Source organism: Pseudophryne corroboree, chromosome 2 (genome assembly GCF_028390025.1).
Source record: "Pseudophryne corroboree isolate aPseCor3 chromosome 2, aPseCor3.hap2, whole genome shotgun sequence".
Taxonomy (NCBI): Eukaryota; Metazoa; Chordata; class Amphibia; order Anura; family Myobatrachidae; genus Pseudophryne; species Pseudophryne corroboree.
Window position 1 is genome coordinate 864221697 of NC_086445.1, and position 12422 is coordinate 864234118.

The window sequence follows — 12422 nt, forward strand, 5'->3', positions numbered from 1 at the left end:
GTACTATGCTGCAAGCCCAGAAATCGATTTCATCACGCAAACACAGCGTATGAAAACTCCCTACATTTTGTGATGTGAACAGAAAAAGGTACATATCTCTAAATTTCGCGCTCTCGTTTCTTGGCCTTTCTTCTGGGGGTTTGGAAAGTACAGATTTATTTATTTTCAGCCTCATTTGGCTAATTTTCCAGAGGGTCGAATATTTTCACAGGGTGTGGTCCGTTTTCAACCACCATATTGTTTGTCGTTTGCACCATGGGATTTTAATCTGGTCCCGTTGGCTCTCAAACAGGCTCCATTTGAGCCTTTTGAATCAGCAGAATTTCAGTTTGTTTCTTGGAAGCTAGTCTTCCTTATGGCTATTTCCTCATATTGTCTGTTTCAGAGTTGGAAACGTTGTCTTGTAAGCTGCCTTTCGTTGTATTCCATAGCGATAGAGTGGTTCTCCATACGGTTCCTATGTTCCAGCCAAAAGGCTTTTTCAGTCAAACTAGGAAATTCTTTCCCTTTTTTCCTGCTTTGACTTGAGGATCTGGCTCTGCTAGACCTAGTCCGAGCTCTGCGGATTTACTTGGACAAGACGACTTCTGCCTGCAGCACAGATTATCTTGTTTTTTACAACGCATATAAACGTGGTTGGCCGACTACAAAGTAGACTGCTTGGTCATCACTCAAACCTGTTGTAGTGTGGGGTGACCGACACTAGACTGGGTGTCTGCACATTCCACTAGGGTGGTGCGACCTCCTGGGGGTGGCTTTTGAACATCCCATAGTCCAGTGTCCCCTAGCCTTGCTGCAAGAGAAAATAGAATTTTTGGTCACTTACCATTGAATCCTTTTCTCTTAAGCAGTTCCTTCCCTCGTGCTCAGTTGTGCGAGGAGTTGGTATTTGTCTCCTCTTTACTGGTCTGTTTTATTTTAACAGTTTTACTGGGTTACTCCTGCTTTTTACTGGACTGTTTTAAAGAAGCACTGGCATTGTGAGGTTACAAGGGGGAAGAACTTGCTTTTTAAAGTTGCAGTAGTTTAAGTGCCAACCTGCAATCCCATGGTCCAGTGTCCCCCACCCTGCTTATGAGAGAGGGATTCAATGGTAGGTAACCAAAAATCCTATTTTTTTTTCATCCACTAGGGGTCACTGGAGTACTCTTGTTCTGTAATAACCCCCTTTCCCCCTCCCCAAAATAAACTTGTTACACAGACTAGTAGGGTGTCTATTGACTTGCAGATAGACATCTGTTCTCTTCTGTATGAATGTCTTGGGTAAGGTAAGGTGGTCTCCTCCATTTGCAATTGTACAGATTTGTCAATTGTTTATCTTCATTGCCAGTTTCAGGCTCTGTGGTCCCCAGTGTAAGCCAAGCTTCCAATCAATATTTTACAGTTAAGTATGGTGATAAGTGCTATAGTTCAGGGACAGCTTCTGTTACAAGGAAATCCCGTAAGGATTAGCCAAGGTTTCTAGTTTTGATCAGAAGGATCAGCTTTGGGATATCACAATGGTCCCACAAATGATGTGAACGCTGTTAACTTATTAAGATTTTCCAGAGTTAAATATTATTTCATGGGTTATGTTTCTCGCTCTATGTTCTGTTTTTCTGTTGTTTTGTGTTGTGGGTTTGGTTAGAAAAATAAGAGTTTCTGGTAAAATTGGACATAGAAGAGGGAGGAGGAGCTTACCAGTTTGACAGTATTTAAATTCCCAATTTCTAATGAAGCCTTTTGTATGTCCATGGTCCAAAGTTTCCAAGTAATTCATTATACAAAAAAAAAAGTAGGTTTTTTTCTATTGATAATTGCGTTTTATTCCACAGTGGACCCAGCTCAGGGTGCGAAAACAGAATCTGATGCGTCTGTTTCAGAAGATGCAGGCTTATCAATATGAGCAGATCTCTGCGGATCCAGACAAGCCATTAGCAGATGAAGTACGACCTTTAGATACCACTGATATGGAGAGGTGATTATCTTTTTGTATTTTTAAACTAGTTTCACAGATTTAAAGCAACTTCTAAGAGACAGACGCGCATATAGATCTATTTATATATCAACTTGTGTGCTTTATATAGGTTGAAAGATGTACGGTCAATGGATGAACTAAGGGATGTGTATAACCACTTCTTGCTGTACTATGGGAGAGATATTCCAAAGATGCAGAATGCAGCAAAGTCCAACCAGAAGAAACTAAAACGCATCCCTGAGGAGGGAGATGAGGAAGGTTTGTGTATTTTATAACCATGCAGCATAAGGATTTGCAAAATAACTTTATTTCTCTTACGTCCTAGATGATGCTGGGGTCCACATTAGTATCATGGAGTATAGATGGGTCCATTAGGAGCCATGGGCACTTTAAGAGATTAATAGTGTGGGCTGGCTCCTCCCTCCTATGCTCCTCCTACCAGGCTCAGTTTAGAAAATGTGGTCGGTCACAGCTAGGGGAGCTCTTAGGAGTTTTCTTTTTTTATTTTAATTTTAATTAATCTTTAGGTACAGGAAGGCTGCTGGCAACAGCCTTCCTGCTTCGTGGGACTTGAGGGGGGTGGGGGGGGGAAAGTAGGAACCAAAGAAGTTAATGGTTCTCTATCTCCGCTGACAGGACACTGAGCTCCTTAGGGTAATGATCGCAAGCCCACGAGGCGACCGCTCACTCCCACAGCACGGCCGCCACCCCCTAACAGAGCCAGAAGATAGAAGGTGGTGAGTACAGCGCCGGTGTCCCAGTTAGCAGGTGGGTATGGGGGCACAAGGGTGGGAGCGCAGCTCTGATTCAGGCTGTACTCCAGGAAGGCTCAGCAACACTTCGTGTAGGCGCTTGAAGGGGCATCCTGGGCCAGCGCGGTCACCCTAAACTGGTCACAGACGCTAACAGGAGCTAATCCCACTGTTGAAATAGAGACCTCCAGCCAGTATAATCAAATTTGTGCGGGAAGCTGCGCGCCATTGCGGGGGGCGGGGCTTCTCAGAGCGGATACAGCACTCACCAGCGCCATTTTCCTCCCTGCAGACACAGAAGAAACGCTGAACGGGAGTGCTGACCCTCCACATAACTCCTGTTACTGTGGTGCCAGGGTGTTAGACAGGTTGGGTGGGGGGGAGTGAAGTGTTAGTAATAATCAACCTATTAAGATTGGTTTCTCAGCGCCGGGCTTTTATCATAATAACTGCTCCAAAGGGCGCTGTGTGGCTGGCTCCTTAGACTCTGTGACTCTCTGAAGGTACTCTGGGGGGAAACTGTATCTGACATTGTCCTGTGTGTGTATATCCCACATTACCATGTCGGGTGGTCTTCAGTATGCCGGCTGTCGGGATCCCGGCGCACAGTATACAGGCGCCGGAATCCCGACAGCCGGCATACCGACACTTATTCTCCCTCGTGGGGGTCCACGACCCCCCTGGAGGGAGAATAAAATAGCGTTGCGCGCCACCGTGCCCGCAGCGCAGCGAGCCCACAAGGGGCTCATTTGCGCTCGCCACACTGTCGGTATGCCGGCGGTCGGGCTCCTGGCGCCGGTATGCTGGTCGCCGGGAGCCCGACCGCCGGCATACCATACTACACCCTACCATGTCTAAAGACTCTGTGTCCTGTGCTGCAGAGTGTTTATCTTCGCCTGAGGACTTTATCCCATATACTCAGGATGCAATATACTGTCTCAGCCTTCTAAATCCGAGCCCCCATGGGTGGATTCTTTAAGGGGAATGATAGCCCAGATTTCTACAAGGATGTCACATACAGAGAAAGAGACACAGTTTTTTAGGAAATCTGTGGAGGGGTTACAGTTTTTGGCTCCCACTACTTTATCAAAAACCCCACTTACATACCCACAAAAGCGTACACTTGCCCAGATAATGCAAGCTGACACTGATACCGGCTCTGATACAGGGGACAGTGATGGGGACATGCAGGGAGGGGATACATCCTTTGCAAAAGGGGTGCAACTAATGATTGAAGCCATTAGGGGATGTTATACACCTTTCTGAGAACGTACCTGAACAGGTGGAGGAATCTTATTTTACAGAATGTAAGACATCCTCGCTTACCTTTCAGGCTTCCAAGGAGTTAAACTCTTTGTTTGAAAAATCCTGGGAAAACCCAGAGAAAAAATTCCAGATTCCAAAAAGGGTTCTCATTGCTTTCCCTTTTCCTGAAGAGGATAGAAAAAAGTGGGAAAACCCACCTGTATCTAGGTTGTCAAAAAACGTGGTTTTACCTGTTCCTGGTTCAACCGCTTTAAAAGAACCGGCTGAATGCAAGATTGAGAATACACTCAAATCACTATACACAGCTAATGGCGTCTCTTTACGGCCCACTATTGCTTGTGCGTGGATTTCAAAGCCATAGTAAAGTGGTCAGGCACATTGCTAAAAGACTTAGATACTATGGATAGAAGTGACTGATTTGTTCTTACGTCCCATACAGGATTCTGCAGGTTTCATGGTGGAGGCCATGAAGGACCTTGGCATGCTGAATGCACGGGCTACTGCTATGGTGGTCTCGGCGCGCAGAGGACTCTGCTATGCCAATGGACTGCGGATGCGGAATCCAAGGGAAGTGTGGAGAGCCTACCCTTCACAGGTCAGGCTCTGTTTGCAGATGCATGAATCTCCACGGCAACTGCGGGTACGTCAACTTTTTTCCCCTCAGCAACACCAACGGCTAGGAAGTCTTTTCCTTTGCCTACACAGCAGTCCTTTCGGACCGCAAAATTTAAGAGATCCAAACCCCCTCTCACCTTCTTAAGAGGAGGTCGGGGAAAGTCGAAAAAACCTGCGTCATCAGGTTCCCAGGAACAGAAGCTAGGTTCTGCTTCCTCAAAATCTTCAGCATGACAGTAGACCTCCCAGCCTGGAGGTCGGGCAGGTGGGAGCAAGACTAAAAGTCTTCAGTCACGTTTGGGCGTCATCATGTCTAGACCCCTGGGTAAAGGATATCGTGGGATACAGACTGGAGTTTCAACAACTCCCACCTCACAGATTCTTCAAATCAGGCTTACCAGTTTCGCTGACAGACAGCGCTATCCTACAGGAAGCAATTAAAAAATTGGTTAAAACAAGTGTCATTGTTCCTTTTCCACTCCACCTACAACACAAGGGTTATTACGCAAACCTGTTTGTGGTACCGAAACTGGACGGTTTGGTAACGCCCATATTAAACCTAAAGTCATTGAACCCCTACTTTAGGGAATTCAAATTCAAGATGGAGTCTCTGAGAGCGGTGATCTCAGGTCTGGAGGAGGGAAAATTCCTGGATATCAAGGATGCATACCTTCATATTCCGATCTGGCCGCTTCACCAGGCTTATCTCAGATTTGCGCTGCTGGACTGTCACTATCAGTTCCAAGCACTGCCATTTAGCCTCTCCACAGCACCGAGGGTATTCACCAAGGTCATGGCGAAGATGATTCTACTCCGAAGAAAACAGAGTGTGAAGTTGTTGCAGAGTATTGCTCTCTCAACTTGTCTACTCCAGAATCATGGGTGGATCCTGAATCTTCCAAAGTCACATTTGGAGCTGACAAGGAGACTGCCCTTCCTGAGAATGATACTCTATACGGAAGTACAGAGGGTGTTTCTACCGGTGGAGAAAGCGTTGGTGATCCAACCAATGGTCCGTGAACGCCAGGGTATCGGTTCATCAGTGCATTCATCTTCTGGGGAAGATGGTTGCCTCCTACGTGGCTCTTCAGTACGGAAGGTTCCATGCGAGGTTCTTCCAACTGGATCTCCTGGACAAATGGTTGGGATCAAGCCTTCACATGCACCAGCAGATACGCCTGTCGCCGAAAGCCAGAATTTCGCTCCTCTGGTGGGTACAAACGTCTCGCCTACTCGAAGGCCGCAGGTTTGGGATTCTGAATTGGATCCTCCTAACCACGGATGCAAGCCTTAGAAGTTGGGGAACAGTCACCCAAGGGGAAAACTTCCAAGGCAGGTGGTCCAGTCAGGAATATCTCCTTCCAATAAACGTTCTGGAACGTTTACAACTGCCTTCTACAAGCAGCACATCTTCTGCAACATCAAGCCAATTAGGTTCAGTCGGACAAGGTCACAGCGGTGTCCTACATAAACAGGCCGGAGCGAAGAGCAGGGCTGCGATGTCAGAGGTAACAAGAATCCTCCTCTGGGCAGAAAAGCACGCAGTGGCACTGTCAGCAATCTTCATTCCTGGAGTGGACAACTGGGAAGCGGACTCCCTCAGCAGACATGGTCTCCAAGAAAAAGAAGAGTCCAGACAATTCTCATTGTTCCAGATTGGCCGCGAAGGGCCTGGTATCCGGATCTGCAGGAGATGCTCACAGAAGATCCGTGGCCTCTTCCTCTAAGGCAGGCCCTGTTGCAACAGGGGCCCTGTTTGATCCAAGACTTACCGCGGCTGCGTTTGACGGCATGGCGGTTGAACGCCGGATCCTAGCGGAAAAGGGCATTCCGGATGAGGTCATTCCTACTCTGATAAAGGCTAGGAAGGACGTGACAGCTAAACATTATCACCGTATATGTCGAAAGTATGTTTCTTGATGTGAGGCCAGGAATGCTCCTATGGAAGAATTCCATCTGGGCCGTTTCCTTCACTTCCTACAAACTGGAGTGAATTTGGGCCTAAAATTAGGCTCCATTAAGGTTCAGATTTCGGCCTTATCCATTTTCTTTCAGAAAGAATTAGCTTCTCTTCCAGAAGTACAGACTTTTGTGAAGGGAGTGCTGCATATTCAGCCTCCTTTTGTACCTCCAGTGGCGCCTTGGGACCTGAATGTGGTGTTGAGTTTCCTTAAGTCGCACTGGTTTGAACCACTTCAAACGGTGGAGTTAAAATATCTCACTTGGAAGGTGGTCATGTTGTTAGCCTTGGCTTCGGCGAGGCGAGTGTCGGAATTGGCGGCTTTGTCTCATAAAAGCCCCTATCTGGTTTTCCATATGGATAGAGCGGAATTGCGGACCCGTCCTCAATTTTTGCCTAAGGTGGTGTCATCTTTTCATATGAACCAACCTATTGTGGTGCCTATGGCTACGCGAGACGTGGAGGATTCCGAGTCCCTTGATGTAGTCAGGGCTTTGAAAATTTACGTGGCCAGAACGGCTAAAGTCAGAAAAACAGAAGCACCGTTTGTCCTGTATGCAGCCAACAAGGTTGGCGCTCCTGCTTCAAAGCAGACTATTGCTCGCTGGATCTGTAACACGATTCAGCAGGCTCATTATACGGCTGGATTGCCGTTACCAAAATCGGTCAAGGCCCATTCCACTAGGAAGGTGGGCTCTTCTTGGGCGGCTGCCCGAGGGGTCTCGGCACTACAGCTGTGCCGAGCTGCTACTTGTTCGGGTTCAAACACCTTTGCAAAATTCTTTAAGTTTGATACCCTGGCTGAGGAGGACCTCCTGTTTGCTCAATCGGTGCTGCAGAGTCATCCGCACTCTCCCGCCCGTTTGGGAGTTTTGGTATAACCCCCATGGTCCTTACGGAGTCCCCAGCATCCTCTAGGACGTAAGAGAAAATAAGATTTTAAACCTACCGGTAAATCTTTTTCTCGTAGTCCGTAGAGGATGCTGGGCGCCCGTCCCAAGTGCGGACTACTTCTGCAAGACTTGTATATAGTTTTGCTTACTAAAGGTTTATGTTATAGTTTCATCGGTCTCGGACTGATGCTATGTTGTTTTTCATACTGTTTACTGGTTAGTATATCACAAGTTATACGGTGTGAATGGTGTGGGCTGGTATGAATCTTGCCCTTGGATTAACAAAAATCCTTTCCTCGTACTGTCCGTCTCCTCTGGGCACAGTTTCTCTAACTGAGGTCTGGAGGAGGGGCATAGAGGGAGGAGCCAGTGCACACCCATACCTAAAGTTCTTTCTTAAAGTGCCCATGTCTCCTGCAGAGCCCATCTATCCCCATGGTCCTTAAGGAGTCCCCAGCATCCTCTACGGACTATGAGAAAAAGATTTACCGGTAGGTTTAAAATCTCATTTTCCATGAGGATAGAGCTGAGCTCAGAACGCGTCAGCAGGTTGTGTCAGCCTTTCATATTAATCAAACTATTGTGGTGCCAGTGGCTACTGACTCCTCAATTACCTCAAAGTCCTTTGATGTTGTGAGTTCTTTGAAAATCTATGTGAAGAAAACTTCTCGTCACAGGAAATCGGACGCTCTGTTTGTCCTTCATGATCCCAACAAGGTTGGGTGTCCTGCTTCTAAGCAGACAATTTCTCGCTGGATCAGGTTCACTATCCGGCATGCTTATTCTAAGGCAGTCTTGCCATGTCCAAAATCTGTTAAGGCCCACTCTACTCGTAAAGTGGGTTCTTCCTGGGTGGCTGCCCGGGGTGTCTCGGCTCTTCAGCTTCACGTTTGCTAAGTTCGATACTTTGGCCTCTGAGGACCTAAAGTTTTGTCAATCTGTTCTGCAGGAACCTCGGCACTCTCCCTCCCGTACTGGGAGCTTTGGTACATCCCCCATGGTACTAATGTGGTCCCCAGCATGCTCTAGGACATAAGAGAAAATAGGATTTTAATTACCTACCAGTAAATCCTTTTCTCGTAGTCCTTAGGGGATGCGGGCGCCCGCCCAGTGCTTCATATTCCTGCAATGTTACTTGATTCAGTTTGTTAGTTCAGCCGTTGCTGAATCGTTCCAAGTTGGTTAGCTTGGCTTTCCTTTTGTTGTACGTGTAAACTGGTGTGAATCTTGCCACTTTCTGTGTTTCTTTTTCATCCACTAGGGGTCACTGGAGTACTCTAGGGATATGGACGGTTCCACAGGAACTAGGCACTGAATAGTTAAACTATGACTATACCTCCCCTCCATATCCCAGAGTACCTCAGTGTTTTTTCGGTGCTCACCGAGACTAGGCTTGTGGAACTTGATCCACAATTACAGAATTTTTTTCTTTTTTTTGGAATCCCTTTCCCCCTTCCAAGAAGGCGAGGGTCTGGGATAGTGAAAGCTGCTGAAGCAGCTGTGGGTGTCGGACCTCTCTAGAAGAGCTCCCTCACTACCACGTGCAGGACTCCTGCAGTAAAAGGCTGACAGTGCTTACAGAGAAGCCCCGTCATTGCCCTCACCACAGGGTCCAGGTATGTTGAACTGACCGCTGTGTGGGATACTGTGTGTGTGTGTGGCCGCCAGCCGCTGTCTTCAGCCTCCCGCCGTCGCTTCCAGCGCCGCTGTTTATGCTGTGTCCCCCGCTGCTCTGAGCCGCGCCGGCCACGTTGATTTATGCATAGGCCGCTCCACGGCTCTATGCAGCGCGCTCCCCGGCCCTCGATACGGCTTCCGGCTCTCTCTCCACCATAGCCCGGCTCCGTGTATAGAGATGGTACACGGAGCACGGGGGGGGGGGGGGGGGGGGCACACACATGAGAGTTTTTAAAAGGCAGGCTCCATAGCCTAGTGAGTAACTTTGCTGCCACAGTGATGTTCCCTGCACACCACAGAAATGTCAGGGTCACTGGATAAAATCTCATGTTCCACTCTTGTTGATAAAAGAAGTATGTTTCTAGAATACAGCAGCGCTGCATATGTGTTAAAATAGGCTATTAAGTCTTTGTTAAACAGGATACATGTTATATGTGCAGGTTTGAATGCAACATAGTATGTTTATTAAATCTGCTTACATAATTATAAGTCGGCACTTTTAACCATGCTTCCTGTTGTTTTTCCTGTTGTATTCCCAGAATTTCCTGTATTACATCTCTCCTCCTTTGAAGGCGCAGGGGTGTTAAGGGGAATTTGGGATCAGGTATTACTGGCGTGCACTGCACTTGGCCAGATATATATTTATAGAGACACCTTAGTGCTATTTACTGAGTCGCGCAAGTTGTATTTTGTATTGTCTGTCTGCATAATGAGTAAGACACCAGCAAAGACTAAAAAGCATTTTTCCTACCATGTCTGTAACAGTGTATTACATGGATCTACACTCACATACTATTATTTTTATCATAACTGTTTATAATGATATTATCCCAAAGACTGTAAGATGTGTTATACAATTGGTCAGCACATGGTGATTATAAAACAGTATCTGTGGAGCACTGCAAGCATTTTGAGTTCAGGCTCACCTGCAGCAGCTTTGCTTAATTCACTTAGCCACACCACAATTGGATGCGCCCGATCTCATCTGATCTTGGAAGCTAAGCAGTGTTGGGCCTGGTTAGCCACCTGGGAATACAAGGTGCTGTAGTTATTTTTAAATCTACAACCACACCACACCGGATTCAGGACCCATTAACTAAGCTGCTGTTAAGCAGCAGATTTCTCAGGTTTTTAAGCCTGTGAGTGGTCACATTTAGTTTCAGACTTCTAAGAATTATTATACCTCTGAATCAGGATATATCTGGATATATGTATATGGGTATATAATATATATGTGTATGTATGCATATATGAAATATATATATATTTTTAAGGTCTGAGTATGTGTGAATATACATTGTTGTATATGTGTGTGTATATATATATGTATAATATGCTGACATTAAAAATCTATTTTGCAATAAGCAAGACTACAGTGGCGCAGTTGGTCGGCACACAGTGCTTATTAAACAGTATCTGTTGAGCACTGCAAACATTGTGAGTTCAGGCCTCACCTTCCCAGATCCCCAGTGACCTAATGGATAGGACACTGCCCTCCTAAACCAGGGATTGTGGGTTCAGGTACCATCTGGATTGCAAGTCACTACAACAACCATTGCATCACCAGAGTTGATGTTTAAACAGCAGCTTTTGCTTATTATTTTTACAGGTGGCTCTGTAGCCAAGTGGTTAGGCTTCCCGCCCACAGTGAACATTGTGATTGCATGGGCACTGGTTCAGATCCTGGTTTAACAGGTGTAATATATAGATATAATAATAAAAAAAAAATGGTAGGACACCATTTTTAACGTTACTTCCTGGGTCTTTGCTGGAGGTTGCTGCCCTACAACACTCAGCTTCTGGGCGAGCGGGGGGTTGTTAGGAATTTAATTTATTAATTGTTTTTGACAGCATGTCTCTACAGGAAGATTCACTATTGCTGGAAACCACATGCACTATAATGCAGGTTTATACACCGATTACTTCCGTGGTGTACTTACTGGTCGGGGCACATGATCACTAAGTCTAATGCATAATCAAACAAGCAGCTTTGCTGCAGAGTTGGTCACACAGTGTGTCGGACAAATTCGACTGCGCAGACAGACCCTTACCGGTCCTCTTTGGGGGGAATGCGGGCGCATGTACTGCCTGAGAGGAAAAAATTTTACTGTTTCAGCTAGATTGTTGCGGTCGATTCGCCGCCAGCCCTCATAGCACCAGGCCAGTACGTCAGGTTCTCAGCGAAGGCTGAACAATTTCCAATGAGAGACAATTGCAATTATTGGGCGTTTAACTACCTATCGGAGTGTACCCTACACAGCAGTAGGGCTGTTGCTTCGCCCTGCTTTGGTAAGGGTTTGAGGTAACAAGGCTGTAGTGGCAGGGCGCTCCAGTTCAGGTTTGCCCTAAATAAAGACCACCTTACACCTCTTGCTGCCTACAGCTTCTGTGAAGCTGGCAGTTGGTTCTTGCGTCTCAGCTTCGCTAGTGGTGCACAACGTCCACTTTGGTTTCGTTCCAAACGAGAATAGATCGCAGACCGAGTGGGGGGGGGGGAAATCTGATTTCCTACCATTGTCTACGCGAATTCCTGAATGATTCCGTCTCAACGATTTCAATTCCTAGGTATGATTCTCGATACGGTAAATCAAAGAATTTACCTACCCGAACAGAAGTACAGGTCATTCGTCATCTGGTACAATTAGTGCTCAAGCCTCGCACAGTCTCAGTTCATTTGTACATTCGCCTATTAGACACAATGGTGGCGGCTTTTGAAGCGCTTCAGTTCGGAAGACTTCACTCACGTCCTTTCTCTATCGTCCTAGTGGATGCTGGGAACTCCGTAAGGACCATGGGGAATAGCGGGCTCCGAAGGAGGCTGGGCACTCTAGAAAGATTTATGACTACCTGGTGTGCACTGGCTCCTCCCACTATGACCCTCCTCCAAGCCTCAGTTAGATTTCGTGCCCGGCCGAGGTTGGATGCACACTAGGGGCTCTCCTGAGCCCTTAGAAAGAAAGTATAGATTTAGGTTTTTTATTTTCAGTGAGACCTGCTGGCAACAGGCTCACTGCAGCGAGGGACTAAGGGGAGAAGAAGCGAACTCGCCTGCTTGCAGCCGGATTGGGCTTCTTAGGCTACTGGACACCATTAGCTCCAGAGGGATCGACCGCAGGCCCAGTCCTTGGTGTTCGGTCCCGGAGCCGCGCCGCCGTCCCCCTTACAGAGCCAGAAGCAAGAAGAGGTCCGGAAAAACGGCGGCAGAAGACATCAGTCTTCACCAAGGTAGCGCACAGCACTGCAGCTGTGCGCCATTGCTCCTCATGCACACTTCACACTCCGGTCACTGAGGGTGCAGGGCG

At 47.0% G+C, this 12422-nt stretch overlaps 1 protein-coding gene across 1 annotated transcript in view; it reads left to right on the forward strand.

Moving 5' to 3' along the window:
* Positions 1–12422, forward strand: part of SUPT6H (SPT6 homolog, histone chaperone and transcription elongation factor) — a 288449-nt gene that overhangs the window by 90944 nt on the left and 185083 nt on the right. Inside the window, exons 11-12 of the mRNA XM_063955884.1 lie at positions 1815–1957; positions 2067–2215. Of these exons, the coding sequence (XP_063811954.1) occupies positions 1815–1957; positions 2067–2215 (292 nt within the window). The remainder of the gene's footprint in view (positions 1–1814; positions 1958–2066; positions 2216–12422) is intronic.